This window comes from Python bivittatus, unplaced genomic scaffold (genome assembly GCF_059951505.1).
Source record: "Python bivittatus isolate LINGU-HERP-01145 unplaced genomic scaffold, Pbiv_v1 ctg000250_np1212, whole genome shotgun sequence".
Classification (NCBI taxonomy): domain Eukaryota; kingdom Metazoa; phylum Chordata; class Lepidosauria; order Squamata; family Pythonidae; genus Python; species Python bivittatus.
In genome coordinates, this window is record NW_028277057.1 from 604,507 (window position 1) to 623,690 (window position 19,184).

General features: G+C 41.7%; 2 protein-coding genes across 10 annotated transcripts in view; one reads left to right on the plus strand and one right to left on the minus strand.

The window, feature by feature from the left end:
* The window catches only part of UBXN11 (UBX domain protein 11), a 31,914-nt gene extending 19,023 nt beyond the window's left edge, over nucleotides 1–12,891 (plus strand). For 8 of the 9 annotated variants that reach the window (XM_088140916.1, XM_025176630.2, XM_088140913.1 and 5 more), the window contains 5 exons: nucleotides 5,102–5,222; nucleotides 6,006–6,109; nucleotides 6,357–6,427; nucleotides 7,499–7,645; nucleotides 9,352–12,891. In XM_088140916.1, coding sequence (XP_087997042.1) covers nucleotides 5,102–5,222; nucleotides 6,006–6,109; nucleotides 6,357–6,427; nucleotides 7,499–7,645; nucleotides 9,352–9,511 — 603 coding nt within the window. In that variant the 3' untranslated portion in view covers nucleotides 9,512–12,891. The remainder of the gene's footprint in view (nucleotides 1–5,101; nucleotides 5,223–6,005; nucleotides 6,110–6,356; nucleotides 6,428–7,498; nucleotides 7,646–9,351) is intronic. The other variant, XM_088140914.1, reaches the window with a different exon arrangement.
* On the minus strand, nucleotides 12,345–16,976 carry SH3BGRL3 (SH3 domain binding glutamate rich protein like 3). Its single transcript, XM_007428078.4, has 3 exons — nucleotides 16,762–16,976; nucleotides 15,788–15,955; nucleotides 12,345–13,238 (listed from the first exon to the last, which is right to left on the minus strand). Exons 1-3 carry the CDS (start codon nucleotides 16,807–16,809, stop codon nucleotides 13,173–13,175), a joined length of 282 nt encoding a protein of 93 aa, XP_007428140.1. The 5' UTR covers nucleotides 16,810–16,976; the 3' UTR covers nucleotides 12,345–13,172.
* Nucleotides 16,977–19,184: the final 2,208 nt, after the last annotated feature.

Consider the following 19,184-nt stretch of genomic DNA (forward strand, 5'->3'; position numbering starts at 1 on the left):
AAGAGATCGGAATCAAACCCAGAATAAAAGTAAAATGATATTTGGATACCAACAGTATAAAAAATGCCTAAAGAGACCCATCAGAGGCTGTTTGTCGTGTGATACCAAAGTCAACAGCTTGCAAATATTAATTGCTGCTGCCCTACAAAAGCAAGAATTTGTCAGACTGACCTGAGTCCGGTAATAATAAAAAATATGAAGCTTTTTGCCTGTCAGTATAAAAGGAGTAATATAGCAACATGTATAGGATGAATTCAACAGAACTGGAACCACAGGGGCAAAATTGGCAAGCTATATGGATTTTATTATATATGGAACTGCTGAGGATAAGATGTTACACTGGCTCTAAAGAAGAAACTTTGTTGGAATGGCAGAGTGATGTAATACAAGTAGGATGCTCCTCTTGTTCTCTGACGGGCTCTGAGAACAGGCTAATCTCATTTTGATATTCAGTGTCTCAGAGCCTTCCTCTGATGACTGTCTTAAGCCTGAGTAAATTCTAAGAGAGAGAAAATCTACAGAGGCCACACAATAAGGACTTTTCCCAAAACTACTTGGGACCATGAAGACTGAAATTGGTTGGCCTGGATAAGAGGCCCTGTACGAGAATAATGGCATAATGACCAATAGTTAAATGTCCTGCTCTTACCTTGATTGTCAACTGACCAGCCTTTATTCTTAGAGTTGTCCTGGAGATGCATTTAAGTATTCAAAACCCCACTCTTAGAAACTTACAGTATTTTGGATTATTTCCAGTGACTTATAGTTAGGATAAGAAGGGTACATCTGTGAACAATAGAGCAACTGAGCTGAAGTCTAGTGGCAAATAATTTAAAAACTGCAGGAATACAGGTAGCCCTTGCTTAACAATAGTAATTGGGACTGGAATTTCCATTGCTAAGCAATGCAGTTGTAAAGTGCAATGTCATGTGACCACACCGCTTAGTAACAGCAGTTCTGGTGGTCCCCAGTTACCATCATTAAACAAGGACAGCACGGGTTGTTAAGCAAGGACCTCATGTGACTGTGACTTTTGACTTTCTACTGGTTTCCCCACTGACTTTGCTTGTGGGAAGCCGGCAGGGAAGGTCACAAATTGTGATCACGTGGCCATGGGATGCTGCAGTGGTCAGAAATCTGGACCGGTTGCTGAGCACTACAGTTCACAATCACATGACTGTAGGGGTGCTGCGGCAACCAGAACTTCGAGGACTGGTTGTAAGTACCACTTGTTTACAGTCGCAAGTTCAAATGGTCACTGAACAAGTTGTCATTAAACAAGGACCACCGGTATATTCTCTGCCTTTGTATGGAAGAATTTTAGAATTGCTACAAGCTTTTTTGAACTGATAAAATTAGAAAATGCATGTGTGCTTTCCAGGACCCTAAATTCTGGATCACTATATCAGGTTATTTAAAGTATCTCACTTTCTCGGTCTCCTGCCTTTCTATATATGCTGTCTCACTGCTATAATGAGGCCTGAATCCTGACTGAAAAGGGTCCAGATATTCTGCTGCTTCCAGGGCTCTCTTGTTGTAAGCCAATTACCTTCTCAGCAACCTTACCTAAAAATGGGAGGTTGGAGACTGGATGAAAATTGTCCAGATCTGTTGGGTCCAGTGATGGTCTCTTAAGGAATGTCCCTGAGTTTTTCCTGCAAAAGAGGTCTGAAAATGTTGACTTGAAATCAGCAAAGGTTAGACTCAGGAAAGATTAAGGTTTATTACTGTATTTCTCAAGTGACCTATTACATATACAGTTTAACACATATTTTCTTGGCGTAGACATTCAATTCTGTGGGGGTGAATGCCTTTTTAAAAGGAATTTTGGTAACATAATTCTTTTTTTAAAAACATAATCTGCTGTCTGATTTTATGCAGTCTTTATGTAGTCTTTTTATGTAGTCACCTTTTATGCAGTCTGCTGTGGTGCCTTATAGCTGCTTCATGTTGAAGGCATGTCTATAGGCAGAGGCAGACTGGAATCCTAAAGCAGAGGTCCTCAACTGTTATTTTGTTGGTGGACACATTGGCAATATTTTGGAACCTCTCACAAAATGACTGGCATGCAAAGACTGTCCTGTATATGAAATGACTGCTATGAAGTCACTTGAAAGCAGATCCACGAGGTTCTTCTCACCACTCCATCTAACCACCTGGGATGTTTCTGCCACCACAACCTTTGTCTTTCTTCAGTGCAGCCTGAAGAACCCATTGAACGTTTCAAGACAGAACCCTGGGCTGCAACCCCTTGCCATTTCTAATATGCTTATGGGGCTCAAAGCCATAGCTGGAAATAGAAAATAAATACTGCTTTGCTTTGCATTATGCCAGCTTGTCCTTTAATATTTAAAAAAAAAAAAACTAAAAGTGACTAAGGGAGGTAATTCTGAGAGCTTGGTAGAGGCCAAAGGAGGTGTTTTCAGATGTATGATTGCCTGAAGTGCTATGTAGGGGATCCAAATCCTAAAGCACCATTTCTTCAAGATGTTGGCAAATCATGGCAAGTAATTGGTTCAACTTATTATAAGGATTCTGAGATTTTTTTCTAGCACTCAAGGTGATTAAGGTGATTATTGAGGAACAAATTAATATTTGATCCCAGTTCACATGAGAAGTTGACAGTGTAGTTGAATAGTTATTTCAAAATTGCAGGAAGAATTTAAAAAAACATGGGTGGAAAAGGGGATATTTACTGTAATGCTACTTTTCAGACTTTTGAAAGAATGCAAAATAAATAACTGAATAACAATGTATACAGTTAAAATATGTATTGAGAGCGTGGTTTGGTCTGGATGCTTTAGCAGCCTTGGAAAGTCCTTGAGCTTTAAATTTTTTGGACAAGGTATCTCTAGAAGCTAACATTACTGTTCAGTGTTATCAACAGCTGTATGGAAAATCATAAGGCCATTTACTGATGACTGGAATTTATTTTTAACTTTCTTCTAACGTGTTATCAGATAGAACATAACTCCTAACATATTATTTTACTGATCTTTGTCAGGGGACAAGACTCATTGATAGGATATTTACTTCATACACAAGGGTGGGGTAATTTTATTATATTTTTAAACTTCCATTATTTAGAGATACAGGGCCGGGAGCTTTTGGGTTTCTTTCTGGTTTAGGGATTGGGAGGGTTTTTATTTTTTTATTTTTTATACTGCATTAAGTCTGTGTTAGCTCTTACACTGCAAGTTTTGTGTTTCCCATCTCCAAATGGCAAGAAACCATCCTGTCTGTTTTGGTCAAAGCAGATTCTGGGATCCAGCAGAAAACAGCTTTGGAGGGGCTCCATGTGGTCCTGAAACTCTAGGTATCCCATTCTGCTTTAAGTTAAAAAATTCATATCTTGCGCAAAATTAGGAGGACTGGAGATCTGAATAATGCCCTAGTACTTGTCTTATTTAGCAAATCTACCCCTCCCTGTCTCATGGTTTTGGAAATATGTGAAAGAAACAGTACCTTTTAGACACTTAGCAAGCTTTAGGGGAGGGAGGAAAATCATAAGGCCATTTACTGATGACTGGAATTTATTTTTAACTTTCTTCTAACATGTTATCAGATAGAACATATTATTTTACTGATCTTTGTCAGGGGACAAGACTCGTTGATAGGATATTTGCTTCATACACAAGGGTGGGGTAATTTTATTATATTTTTAAACTTCCATTATTTAGAGATACATGGGGAAATCTTGTAGAAAAAAGTGAAATGTGGGCCACTGTTTCTAAAACAGCCTGTGCGCATGTTAGGCTGGGTGACTGCTGGGGAAAACACCTGCTCCTTTAGCAGTTGAGGGTTAGGGCGTAGGCCGTAGAAGTGAATGGTTGGTTAGTTCTAGAGAGGAAACACAGACAGGTGAAAACAGAGTGGCAAGGTCAAAGCCCAGCATTTTGGTGCATTCTTGAAGTGTTGGACTACAACTCCTATTATCCCAGTCTCTCCAATGGATGTAGAGAGCACAAAGTGAGGTCTTTTTCTAAGAAAGGCCCCTTTGCATAAGATCAGCAAACTGAACTCATGACAGTTGGTCTCTAAGCTGCAAGTTTATTGTGTATTTATTTTAATGAATGAAGCTTCCAAGTATGCAATCTCCCTTCTTCCCAGAATGCAAAGTGTATTCAGCCTGGAAATATATATTACCTCTGCCATGGAAGGCTTTAGTTATATCTCGCCTTAGCTCAGGAGAAGCCAAAGCAATAGCTAGCATGTGGCATACAAGATACAAGTTGATCATGGTATCACTGCTGCAAATACCTCTCAGATAATTATTTATGAAATGAAACTTCTAATGTCTGGAACATATTTCCATGGGTTTTTTTCCCCAAAAGAACATGAAAAAGAAAGATAAACATTCACTCAACAGTAGCTGAAAAATGTGGGTGACCTATGCCATTTCCCATTGATCCCATTGATTTTATCAGGTTTTGGGGTTGTGTAAGACTAGTGAAAGAAAACAATTAAGAAATTAATCAAACTGATGTTTCCCCCTTTGAATAAGCTCTTTCTACAAGTTTACATTACAGTAATCATTATTCATTGCTAAACATCTGACTCAGAAATTTCAATTGAATGCATGGAGACTTGTTTGGAGATGTGCCTGAGAAATATTACAATTTCAGTTTTCAAATATTGATGGTTGTATCAGAATAAAAATCTAGTGATATATGGTCTTGGAAATATGACTGAGAAATCCTTTTTTAAAAAAATGGGAGAGAATGCTTTTGGTATCTTGATTATTTCTAGACTTCTGCCATTGTTGGCTTGTAACACTTCTTACTTTGCATTCAAAGTCATTCTGTAGCTTCCCTTGTAAAGACCAATACATTTATTGTGGCATAATGTTCAGTTCATTATGTGCATGGCAACTCCTTGATGGGTTCCTAAAATGGGGTGTTATCAGGCATCTTTATGCACCTGGTGTCTGAAGCGTGCTGGCTATTTCCTTTGAATTTCCACAGAAGGAGGAAGGAAGTGTCTCCATCGCCCATTTGCAATTGCTGCTAACATCCAATTTTATCTGCTTCTAAATCTAACAGTGACCTCTGGAGTCTGGAATCAACCAGGGTACTTAACAGCACTGGGGTTTATTCAACAGGTTACCGACAAGAGAGATGTCTTCTTTCAGGAAAGGAAGCTGCCGGGGTGTTTCCCTGGCTTTGGCCAGGCTGTTGGGCGTTCCAAACCAAATGGAATAAAGGAAACAAATGAGATCTCAGGTGATGGTTTGTTTTTTTTTATTAAAATTTATTAGCCACCCAACTCCAGTGATTGTAACTATTTATTGCAGATTCATTCAGAGTTCAGCAGATCCAAAAATGTGTTTGAGTTTAGTGCTGTGAACGTCTATTAGTTATCTCTGCTATTCAAGCTTATACCAGCCTTCCCCACTGTTATGTCTTGTAGATGTGTAGGGGACTGCAACTCCCATTAATTTCCAGATGCCAACACGTCTGGAGGGTACCAGGTTCCCAAAGGTTGTCCTGCCCTCTGCATAGAACAATTTCTTTTATGCTTGGATCTTAAATTGATTGTATCCAGATAATATCATGCTAATTGTAACCTGGGTATCTCTCATTCATCAGGTGAATATTGAGTTAAGGTACTGCCAAAAATGTCCACTTACAGTAGATGCTTTTGTGCAGATAGCTATGATAGTCAGAAGTAAAGAAGGCTGAAAAAAAAAGTAGCTGTAGATAACATTGAACAAGTTTGACCACGTGACCACTGGAATCCCCTTTGGTACTAAAAATTTCTGTGATTCTGTTTTAGATTTATATCCCAATTTTTATTCAGGAGCTCAAGCTGCCATACATAGCACTCCCTCCTCCTGCTTCCCATTTGAGTGTGGGTGGTTTTAATACAACTGTAATTGAGAGGATTTTCCCCAGAAAGGAAGTGTGCAGATATTTAAGTTAATTAAAACAAAATGTCAGCATTGGCTCTTTCATTGTCCATATACCCTATAAAGCATTTGCTTCTGAAATCCTTTCTTTTGCCAGGTCCCAAGCTCACAGTGGAACAATTTTTAAACAAACTTCCAAAGTCAGTGGTTCGAGATGGGCAAGTGATAGATATCCGGGAAGATGTTAAAAAAACTCTGCAGGTAGGATGTCGCCCCTCTCAATTTTGCATCCCCCCTTCAAAAACCAAAAAAAACAACAACTGAGATCTCAAAAGGCTTTTTAGAATTATTACCAAACCCTCTTCTTTTTTAAACAGTACTAGTAAAGAGAGCTTTCTTTCTTTTCACATCTTTGAGAGTGTGGGTTGGATGAGCAGAAGCGCATCATCTGGCCGAACGTCCCTTTGGGCATTCAAAATTTGGCCTTCATTTCCCTCTTTGCTTCCAGGGCCTGGATGGAACACGAAGCCATGAAGTGGTTCTGGTGGAGACGCCCAGCCTTGCAGCAATGAGGAAGAGGTAAACAAACCTCTACAGTCCTCACTGGTTCTCTTCCTTTGAGTGTGTCTGATTACGGCAGAAATCCAAACCTGGAGTGAGCTAGAGTAAAATCAGGAACACCTTTTAGCCTTGGTGTTTTGACGAGGAATCCTAGGTGATAGAGTATGTGCTTCACACTCTTAGATATGATTCTGGCATCTCCCTTAAAACGGGATGAAATAGATGATGGAGAAGTCCTTCTGCTTGAGGCCATGGAATGGTGTTGCTAGTGAGCGTAGATAAAGCGGATTTAAATGGATCAGTTTGGAGATCCGAATGCATTCCCTCCAATATCCCAAATTTATAAGAATGTAAATCTTGTGTGAGATTGCCAAAATCTTTGTGTGTGTGTGTGTGTGTGTGAAAAAGAAATACTGTATTTATTAGTGTCCATTTTTATTTTATTTTTTTTTATTTTTCTTTGAACTGTACATCACCCTCAATCAATTTGAGAGGGCAATTTATATAAATCAGTCAAACAAACAAACAGGTTCATCTGAAAGAATTGGAGGCACCTCTAAGAAAACCTGGCTCCTTTTCCTCAACAGTTTGAGGTGTTAGCATGCAAGGATCAACATCCTACCCCTTCTATGTTAAGTAAGCCGAATATATGGTCTCTCTTCCTTTTCCATACTGATCCCACTGCTTCTGGAAAGTTGGGGTCTCCCATATTTTATAAACCAGTGACCACTCCCGCCCAGACTTGTGCAGGCCACCGCTTTCCCTGAGACTGTTTTGCAGGCTGGAGTAACGGATTGTGGATGCTTGTGAGATACAAAAGAACATTTGTGTGCCAGGAACAGTAGCAGTGCATCCAGTATAAGGGGAATAAGGAAAATATATGCCAGCCTTCCTCAGTCCATATCTGTTGGGATTGTAGCATGACTAAAAGCCGTGCTGTCTGGGACTGGTAGACCCAATACATCTGGAGAATGTTAGGACAGACTACATATTTTTAAAAAGGGTGATCACACCTATCAGCGTGCCTAAGTTATTCTGCCCTCTTTAAAGAAGTCATGGTTATCATCATCATCTCTCTTTAACTCTTAGACTGGAAGAAAAACAAATGAAAGGGGTGTCTGACACCAACATTTCAACTCTTCGGATAAAGTCAGAGGATGGAGAAAAGACATACATTGTCAAAATGTCATTCACAGAGACTATTGGAGACCTACGCCAACATCTTGCTCAGAACAGGTAGGAAGAATGATGGTTGCAGCAAGATTTGAGAAGGATGATAAATGTGGCAAATGCTGGTTTGCACTGAAGAACAAACTCTGTCCCTATTTTAGTACTTTAAACTTCTGATTTGCCAACTGTAATCTCAAGAAATAAAGCATAAGTTCCCAGTGGGAGCCTCAGGAGCCTTTATTAAGCATGAGTTCAGACCCATGCCTGCAGCAAACTGAGTCTCCCACAGCTTAGTTTGTGTTGTTCCTGAGCACTAACCATCTCACTATGTTCTGGCTTCCTCTCCCTGCAGTCACAAGATTTGGGGAGAATGAGAAATACCCATTTCCAAGCAATAGATGATACTGCAGAAGCAGCTGTTTTTTGTCTCCCCCACTCTTGGGTTGCACAGGATGACCTTTACAGCTGCTGCAGAGGTCATCTAGGTCATGCCATGATCCAGCCCCTGGTGTCCTGGCATTCTGGCTTGTGAGCAAGACAAGGGAAAGGGGCCAAAATAGAGAACTGTCACATTAGAAGATACGCCAAATAAATGGTGGGATTTTACTGTGGCTCCTATTTTGGGAAGAGGGGAAGGGGATTTGTTTTCAGCATGAAACTGAGGAGGTGGGATAATGTCCTCTGGTCTTGATTAAGAGCTGAGCATTGGTTGGCTGAGATATCATTTGCTCATCATTTGGCCAAGAAGGGCAAGCTTTGATTGGCTGTCAGATTTCTGTGAGCACTGCAGACTCAAGTAGAAATAATTAAGTCTGTTCCTGTCACATCCTGAAACTTAAGTGGTTGGTGCAATCTGTGAAGCTCTACATTTCAGTCATGAATCAGAAGACTTGGGTGATGCAAAGACAGAAATATTCATGGACTCTATAGAGTGGGAATGGGGAATACATGTTCATTGACCAGGGGCTAAAATAAAGGCTTCCAAATTTGGAGGATGGTACAGGGCATTTATTTACAAAGTGTTATTCTTCAGGCTAGTGATTTGCCATGGGTGGAGATCTGGGTTCCTCAAATTTTCCTAATGTCTTGGAACTGCAGCCTAGCCAAAGAGGTTCTTGGATATGTAAGCCCAACTCATCTGGGTAGTGTTAGGTTGGGGGGATGCCTGGAGGCCTATTTGCTTTCAAATCCAGTAACTATGGCTGTCCTGTTGAGACATTAGGATTGATTATACTGGTCCACAAGGGTCTCAGCCAGTGTCATAAAGCACTAGCCATTGTCTGATTGTTGCCCCAACCTCTTTGGCTGGCCTGACTTTGCATGAATCTCATGATCTCTCTTGTTAAGCGAGCCTCCTGTCTAAAGGATGGTCTGCTGTCCTCTTTTCTTCCTTTACATGTGCCTACAATGACACAGTATTATTTCTCTTGCTTGATGACTGACTGGAAATAAATTGCCTTCCCTTCTACAAATAAAGTTGCATTTTCTCTGAAACTGGGCTACTTGACAGCAATTCTCTAAAAGGCAATGGTATTACTTGAAAATTGACATGCAGAAGAGAGGTGGCATTAAAGGGTTCTATTGATCTCATACTCTTTTCCCCTCAAACTGATTAAGTAATTCTGGAGTATTTGACTTTTTAAGTAAAACATTATCTTTATATGTTTAAAAACATTATTTTTAAAATCTGAATTCAGAAAGGTCATTGGACTGGAAAAGTTGAGCAGGTGTGAAGTGAGTGCATTTACAGATCCTGTTCTACTCTTTTCTAGGGGTGAAGCGGTGGAGCCATATGAGATCCTCAGCACATTTCCCCTTCGGGTGTATAACAACGATGCTGTGAGCCTGGAGGAATGTGGGCTGGTCCCCAGTGCTTTCCTTCTGCTGAGGAAAAAACTCTCTTCAGCAAAATCAGGAGAGGAACAGCTGTAATGGTTCACAGTAGATGATGCATCAGACTTGGCTGCTGCTCAGCTGGGAAGTTGCGTGCCTTCTTCTCCTTCCCCAAGGTAGCTGCTCATATAAGAGCAAATGGCTCAGTTGTATGAGGGTGGGTCTAGTGCGGAAACAAGTAATACAGTACTTGTAGTTCCAGCTACACAGGTTAGAACCAACCACCATGGCTTATTCCCCCCATCCCCCAAAGTAAAACAAGCCAGGGCAAACTAAGTGACTGTTGAACAGCCTAAGTATAGAGCCTTTGTGCAACACTTTCTTTCCTATCCTGATGGAAGTTAAGACTGCCCCATTTTACCCAGCCCCAAAGGAACTAAAATAAGTTGGCCTTTATTACTGTTCCTTTAAGAATGTTGGACTATTTCCACAAGAAAAACCAGCTGGGCTGTTGATGCCAGCTCTTGACTTCTTGAGCATTGCAAAGCTTTTGTAAAAAAAAAAAACCAGTTTGGGGCCTGCATAACCTCCACCAAGATATGGCACCACCTTCTTTGTACTCCAACTTTGTAAATGCTAGGTGTGCAAACCCGGTGAAGCAGGAAAGGCTGAAATTTCTGGATCCTGTTCTAGCCTATGAGGACATCCTAAAAAAATAATAAAAGGGGGTGGGGGAGAGCTTTCTCTGGGTGGGCAGATTTAGTTTATGGAGCAGAAAAGTACCTGAAGCAGAGGAGGACCAGAGTGGTCCAGCTCTTCTTTCTGGAAGAGCTGTGGCTGCAAGGGCTAACTGGAAACACTTGTGAGCTTTCCTCAGCTGTCCCCCTCTGGATGTCATGAATTCAGCTCCCAACTGTCCCCTAGCCAGCATGCCTTTTGGTTCTTCCAGATGGGAGATTATGGGAACTGGAACAGGCGTTGAGTGGGAGGGACCAAGCACAGTAACGCAGCCAGCTGCAGCCAACCCCCTTCTCATTGGGAGTTTGCTTCACTGTTTAGGAGAATGTGCTTTTTTACAACTTACTTAAGCATTTTTATTGCACATTGTGGCTTTTGGTTCACATGAAGTACCCAGATAGTTTGTTAATTTAGCACCCCAACTAAGCTTATTTCTGTATGTTGTCACTAGTTTTGTGCCCTCTGGGTCCCATTTTTATGAACAGGTTAATTTACCTGCCCCTATCTGGCATCTATTTGGATGAAGGCTTGAAGCATTAAGGAAATGGCATCTTCTGAGTTCAAAAGAAAGCGAGCTGGATTTCTCCAGCATCCAAATCTTCTGCTTGTGCTGTCCTTCCTCCCTCAGGGTTTGGACCTTACAGAATTGTACCAGGGTAGGGTAGAATTATGCATTGGAATCCCCCCCTTGTAGCAGCAGTTACTTTCATGAAGAAAGCTAGATGAGCAAGTAGAGGGGTTTAATAATTAAAGCACGTGTTGCCAGCAACAGCACCTATAGTGGCATGATGTTATATTAGCCCAGGCTTTCCGTGTGCAGGGTCCTTCTGGCAGGCAAGACTGTCTTAAACAACTACCATTCCTCCAAAGCCGGCCACAAGTTGTGAATGTGTATTTGTTAAGTGAAAGGTATGCTAGATGCTTTTTCTGAACTTTAAAAACCAGTTCTTGGTGCTACTAATCCATGGTTGTTTCATATACTTACTTTCGCTGGCTGAATTCTACATGCTTGCAATCAATTCAAGTGGTATCTTCACTGCAAAAGCTGTGATGTGGATGAATGCTTCGTTGTCCACAAGAATGTGTCTCTAACCAACTAAAATTGCCTGTTGCCATGGGCCCATAAAAGTTGACAAATTGTGGTAGCCATTAGGGCTATTGGTTTAGGGCTGATGGCTGCCATCTGGTGGTCATCTGGAGTTTTACAGAACAGATGTGGTAACCCTAATCTCAAGTGACGGTGATCTCTTTAGGGAGACCACACCTAGTTTATAAAAATCTAACAGGAATGCTGGGGCAAGTACCTTGCCATTGTTCCCAGTTGCAAAAAGCAGTAAATTGGCTCCCAGTTTCTAAGACTCGGTGCCAATCTCCAGATACTTAAAAATAGTGATGCTGAGTTTTCACCAGGATTTCTAAAAAGTATTCTGTATGGTGGTATTTGGACTATAAACTCCCCACAATGTTCCTGTTAGACAATGCCCTGATTAATACAATATGCTCAGACAAAATTTGCTTAATCATTGTATACTGAATAACTCTTAATTGGTTGAATTCACATAACAAGCCAAGCCAAAATATGGTTTAGGGTTTTGGTTTTGCATGTTATGTAAACTCTGATGTACTTCTTCTTTTCCCTTTCTCTACCTGAACAGTAAACTCATTCTCTGATTATCTGTTCATAACCAAAACAGCATCATCTACATACAAGAGGGAAGTTGTAGTAAGTACAACATAGCCATAGCCCAATTGAGTTTCCCACCTACACTCAGTATAGGTGGGGGAAAAAACGAACAAGGGAAATGGTGTATAGCACTGAAGTCTCTTTCCTGGAAACAAAAGGAAGTGGGGGCCAATTTTAGTGCAACAAAAAGTGCAGTGTCTTGGCCTTACTTTTAAAGTATGTTCTATGTCTCTTGCCCAAGATGGCTGCAGAGCGCCAAAACACTCATTGCTATAGGTGGCAGTTGTGCCAAAAACTTCCTCGTGCTACTGAGAGTGTTCTTCTGGCACACTTAGGATTTTTTTTTAAAGACAACATTGCTCAAGTATAACAATGAAAGTAATTGAGTTGCTAAGAATCAGAAAACAGATTTCCAAATGAACGAACAGAGTGGCATCTAATTTCTGTGTCTAACCAAACCAATTTTTTAAAATACCTTAAAAAAACACACACACAGAGAACACTATCATGGAGGTTTTTAGCAATATTTAATGGCATCTCAACAAAAAATGGCTGTTTATAAATTTTGCTTTCAGAAAGAAAGGCAAAGAAAATGCACTTGGTCCATGTTTGCAAAAAGGCAGTTCCAAAAGGGGAAGCATGAAACAGCTGATGCCAGAACAGAGCTGGAATCACCTTCCCCTCTTGGGGAGCAGGGAAGAGTTTTCCACTGCCATGTGGAAAACAAGGAAAAGCACTAATGGAATACGAGAAATATTCTTGCCATCCTCTCGAGAACCACTTTCTTAAGAAAGGCTGAGCTACTTCACTATGTTTTAAGACAGGTACACACACAAGCTCACTCACTCCCTGGCAGAGAAGGGAACTGGAGCGCAAAACCTTGTGCAGTGCTTTTTGCATTGCTGGGTAACAGTAATAATAATAAGAGCAGAGGTCTGCTGCTCTCATTTCCTGGATTCGAACGAAAAAGGACCTACATTTGCACATCTGAGGACATGTGGTGATAAGATGGGAAGCAACCCTGGAAGGGCAGGCTGAGCTTCAAAAAAAGGGGGGGGGCAGAAAGGTTGGGAAAAGCTCGGCTTTCCAAGGTTCTTAGAAGATTATCATCAGTCTACCCCCATAGGCACGAGGAGACAGCCCAGCTGCATTCAAAGGAATGAGCCAGTCTTTGGAGACTGTACTGAAAGAGGGAACACAATTCAGAGGCAGTTGGAGAAGAGGTTGGTTGCACAGAGCTGACAATCACTTGGGAGGTGATCCATCTGGAATGCAGAATTTCAAAGTCCTGGGTGGTTTTTGTGTTGGGAGGAGGGATGGGGCAGGGAAGAAACATGCTCAGGCTAACTTCAGGAATTCCTGCAGGGTGTTCTGTTCCACTGCTTCCACAAACAGTTCGTAGTCCTGCCAGATGGGAGAAGAGCAAACGAATAGGGAAATGTGCAGTTAAAGGCTAGAAATCTCCTAGTATCAGACCAAAACTCTCTCTGCTGTCAAGGCATAAAACAGGAGAAGAGCAGCTTTTATTACCGAATGTTCAAAGCCAGCTAAGGACTTGTTCTTGTGCATCCAAACAGATTATATAGCCGTCTCCTTTGTAATCCTCTTTAGATGCCTATCTTCACTTACAACTGAGAGGTTAATCAGATGTCAAAAGTAATGTTTGATGTAATATAAATTTAATTATACTTACATTGCTTAAATACAGTTGATGCTATTATCCCCCATGTATTTCTTAACTTCCCTTTCTATCACATGTAAAATGATGATTTGGTGGCAACATCTGCATGATCCCTGGGAGAAATAACTAAGACTTTCTGAAATAAGTGGCTTGTTGGTGTTCTAGCTTAGACATCAGCCTGGGTGTATATCCAGTCACAACTACTGCAAAAGCCACAAGTACCTTATATCTTCTCCGCTATTCTTCCTTCCTTTCAAAGCTATTCTGTCTGATACAAACTGAGACACTCCTCACTATGAGCCTTTAAACAGGATTTGGCCCAAGTACCAGGGACAGGACCACAGCCTTCATGATTAATACAGTCCATAAGTGCTAGATAATGCCCAAAAAACCCTTTTTTCACAGAACAAGGCTATCAATCACTTTGGCGTGATGGAATTTTCACAAATGAGAATAAATGCCTTTTAACCTGGAAGGTGTCACTTGTCAGCATCAAATGTCATAAAATTAAGGCACATTTTAGAGACACTTTCAGGTGGAGGGAAAACAATAGAGAGTATCCTTATGTCCAACAGGGCTACCTCTGCAAATGACCCTCTGACTTTGTCAGGAAATGGCTCAAGAGCATAATTCAATTTAGGCTGGAGTCAATATTCATGTTCCTCAAAGAGATGCATTACCAGAGTCCCTTATATTTCCTCCTGCTGTCAGCAAGCCAAATAACTCTCCATCACGTTTAAATTAATGATTCATTTTATATTCTGAGACATTTTGTAATAAGCACCTAAAAAGGCATGAAAGTGTATGGAGAAAAAATGGGATTTTCCCTCCCTGTCCTATTCATTGTCCAGTTTCAGACCAAGACCAGCAAGACAACAGCTTTAATTTCCTCAAGGGCCTTGTACTGTAGCATGTGCTATTTAAAAAAAAAAGTTTGGAAATAGCAAATGTTGCCCTACCACTTCATGTCTGAAAAGGACGGTTGACGAAAATCCATCTAAACGTTTGTCGGAGGAGCCTAAATCCCCAGATGCAGAACCCCTCCAGATGTTGAGGAACTACAACTCCTAGCAGCCCCAGCCAGCATGGCCAATACTGAGGGATGCTGGGAGTTGTAGCTTAGCAATATTTGGAGGGGTAGAAGCTTCCCTTCCCCATTCTAAATAACACACAATATCACAAGCAAGTGTACCACTATGGTCTTACATATTACACACAAGCAGTTGTTACTCTGGGCTACTTCATGCACAGCCCTTGGTCATGCAGGTCATTCATTCATTCATTCAGTGTGAATGCTGAAATCTAGGCCTAGTCACAAAATGAGGACTCAGAACCAGTACTGCATCCTGTGAATTGTAAACCTGCCTCTATATAAAACCACAAGTTAGTTACTAAAAACCAGGATTTCCAGCTGGCATAGCCAAGAGTCCTGCTGGCTAGGAATTCTGGGTAACACAGACCCAACCTGCATGGAAAGTACAGAGAGAAGGGTGACACTAATACTGGTTTAAAAGGGGCCAGCAGAACTGAACAAAGTCCAGGTTAAAAGCAAAAGAAACTATGAAGCCAAGAGATAAGCAGTTAATGTAAACTGTGATAGACACCAGATGGCAGCACTTAGCCAACCTTGGCTGATCTTTAAAAAAGGGGAAAAAGATGGCTAAGCAGGGATGGACATAATATTCTGATGAGAGCCCACCAGGGAATCTCAGGATTCCCGCTTAGACTGGGAAGTTAAAACAAAGCACCATGGAAGAAGTCAGTGGTGACTTCTGTATTGTTGCTAAATGCATGGATATGCCGGTGCCAGGAAGTTAAGATACTCAAGGGTATCTTTACCATGATGATTGGTCCCCTCCCCACTTCCAACTTTTCCTTGCTCTTGTTAAAGGCAAAGAAGCCAGAAATCCTTGGCCATATATTTTAGATCACTTAAAAATTTACCAGTAGATTTATTTTCAACTGTACAAGAAACCGGCCAGTCCGTTTTGTTGTGAAGGTAGCGTGCATCCCTACATTATTTTTTTTTTTTTTGCCTTCGAGTCAGTCTTGACTCCTGGAGACGGCCTGGACAAGTCCCTGCAGTTTTCTTGGCCTTACGACATTATTAATACACAAAGGCATGGTGAATAGCCTCATGAACCAGGATCCATTCAAGTGGCTCGTTCTTTAATGAAATGCAGAACTTTAAAGATCCTACTGCTGTCCCATGGAAAACTCTCCCAAACCGATATAAAATACAGTATATACTACCATGCCAATGGCCACTCACCCCGCAGTAGTGGTCCCCATTGAAAATCTGGGGAGGAATGGCTTTTGGGTTGCCTGATTTGGTCCTCATTTCTTCCCGAAGGGCATTATCTTGAGAGATATCCACCAGGTTGTACTTGATATTCTTTCCATCCAAGATCCTGGTCACTTCACTCTGCTGGGATTTGATCTGTGGGGCGCACACATCAGTGGGGGGAAGGAAGAAGAGACAAGAGGGAAGAGGATGGATTATCCTGCACTGGGACATGCAGGGAAGGCAGCAATCCTACACATCAAGGCACCTTGTAATACTAAGAGCCAGAGGCAGGGTGTGGCAGAGGCTACTCCGGGTGAGTGAATCCAATCCTGGCTAAATACAAGCAGAATCCGGGAGGTGCCAAGGCCTCCACTAATGATACTTCCTGTGTCAAGGAGATGGCAGGCCCTCACCAGGGAGGCAGAAGAGGATGGTTCTCGCTGGCTGCATCTGGAAGGGAGAATCCACCCCTGGAGGTGGGGAAAGAGCCTTTGTAAAGGAAGATCCTCCTTCCCCTTTGTCACAGGATTGGACTTCTTCCCGTTCAGATTTTCCTCAAATTGCTCAGACGTCTCCACTGGCGTGGGAGGAATTTGGAACCGAAAAGGAGCGCTCCCATTACACTTAAGGAAGGGCGAGGGAGCCATCCTCTTGGAAAACGTAACGGGAGCAGAAGCCCACCTAAAGCTAGGAGGGAGGATTCAGAGCCCAGCGCGCATTTCCGCCCTCCAGATGTCCTGGCCGGGGGACGACGAGTCAGTCGAACGCATCTGGGAAAAGACCTGGCTGGGGGGAGGCGAGAGGTGGAGAGACGAAAGCGCAGCGAGAGCAGGCTCGTTTCGGGTGGAGGGCGCAGGCTGCTGCCCCAGGGGAAGGGGGGAGACCCCACCCCCGCGAAGGGGGCGGCACCGACATCTCGCGCGGGCGAGCGCTTGGGGAGGGGGCTGTGCTTTGCTTACCTCCCGAGAGCCGGTCACCGAAGTGCTGTAGACCGTGAGGCAGGCCATGGCGCTCGCCGCTTCCAGCCGCTCCCTCTTCTTCGGCTGCCGGATGGTGGAGAGATGGATCGGGAAGCGAGCGAGTGGGCAGGGCTCCGTTGCCTCCCAACCCCGGCCGCACGTGATCGCAGCGAGACCAATGGGGCGGGTGGCCGCGAGCAGGCGGAACAGGCGGTGCTCCGCCGGCGAAGGGCCTCGCAGCCCTTCCCCTTTCGGTCGAGAGCTGCGGCCGAAGGCTCGGACGCGCCCTGCCCTGCCCTGCCCGTTCGGGCCTCCTTGCAGCGGGCGACTGTCGAGGAGTCACTCGCCCAGAGCACGGCTGGGGTGGCTGCCAAGTAAGGGGGCGTTTGCAGGCGCGGAAGGCCTCTGACTCATCAACTGGCCGTGCTTATTTGTGTATTTCTCTCTCTCTCTCTCTCTCTCTGGGTGTGTGCAGATCCAGTCGTCGTCGCTACAAAACAATTGCTCCGCTGTTCACTAAATTTGTAATGCAAGCCTGTTGCTTTTTTTTTTTTTTACAATAAGTTTTTGATGCTTATTTGTGTTGCTCGCTGCAACTGCTTATCCGACCTTCCTATTTTCCGCTCGTTTTATTAGCAAAGATGGAAAATTGCAGCTGTAAAAAAAAATCACTCTGGGATCTTTTTGCTTCTGCATCAAAGAAAATAAAAGAGCTAGGCAACGGTTATGCTTTCGCCATTAGTAAAAGTAGATTTGATTGCCTTAAGTGCCAAATGCATTCCCAAGGAATGTGTTCGGCCTCCGCTCTCCTAGTACTTAAGAAAATAAGCTGCTGTTATTTTAATAAAACTGTTTAAAGTTTTGGGTCTGATTTTATTGCAGCAATTTTATTGTTACATTTTATATTTCGTACTGTTGTAAGAGGCCCTGAGTGTTTGCATAAATAAAAATGTGGAGTATAATTTCAATAATAAATACATTTTTAATTTCTCATTTAAAAGTTGGAGATTAAGTAAAAAAAAAACAGGGCTGGAATTCTAAACATCCCATATACTTTGATTAAAAGCTGTAGCTAGGTCAACTCTACCAAAATAAAAGCAACCAATAGTTCTTAGAACTAACCTATTTTTAATTTTTATTTTTTAAAATAAATTTAATTTCCTTTGGAGGAAAGAGATGTTAAAACAATGAACATAGTACAGCACCATAAAAAAAGAAAAATATTGATAAATTGGGGTTGGTAAAAATGTGAGGTAGTGTAATAAACTACAATCCTGTAAGTGAAACTGAGTGCAATCCTTGTGTTAATGGTGTACCTTTAAAAAAGAAGAAAACCCCACTCTTTTGTAATAAAAATAATCAGCATATAAACACATTATCCTTGCCTGCAAGCAGCAACAAAATGTTATACCCCTGAGAGTTTTTTCTCCCTGTACAGAAACTTCAAGTCATAATCTCTGAAATGCTGAGAATAAAGCAGCTACTCCTGTCAAAATCTCTGATCATAGCTTTACAAACTTTTCCTCCTATTTTCTTTTATTAACTAGCCTAAATGATAATAAAATGTGTCAAAATACAGAATACTAGCTGTTGCAGCCATACTGCATCTGGAGTATACCAGAGTTTGGGAAACAGCTGTCTAAAAAACAACAAACGTCAAACACTATGTGGACTGTGACGGGTGTGCATTATCACCCTTGTTATTTAATATATATTCTAAAGCTTTATAAGAATGTCAAGAAGGTATAAAAATTAATGGCATAGTAAATTTATGTTGTCCAGATACTACTCTATTAGCAAATAGCAACCAAGGTTTACAAATTTTACTCAATTAGATTAAAGGAGTAAATGTTTATCAGAACAAAAATATAGTTATCAGCAAAATCCATGAACCAATTATAGGAAAATAAATGCAGAAGGTGCAGCAGTATAAATACCTGGGCTCTGTTTTTAATGATAGATGGAACCAGAGCATGGCTATAAAGGGTAGGATTGAAGAGGCAAGAATAGCTTTTTAAAAAATGTTTGCTGCCAGGTTTTAAGATTAGAATTTTGCTGATGGATTATATGCTGTTAGGTTTTGCCTATTCTTTTTTTAATGAATAGAAACATGGAAAATAATATGGTAGATAAAAATGCCAAATCCGGTCTAAACATCTGGCTGTGCGATGAACAATAACAACAACAAAGGTAGCATACCAATAGTAACAGGCACCCTGGGTGCAATCCCAAAACATCTGGAGCACCACTTGAACACCATCTTGGCATTGACAAAATCACCATCAGTCAATTGCAAAAGCTTTACTTGGAACAGCTTATATCCTGCGATGATGCCTTTAATACCATTAAAAAACATCTGCCTATCCCAAGTTCTTGGGAAGGACTCAATAGGTGGATAAAAATGCCACATCCAGTCTATACAT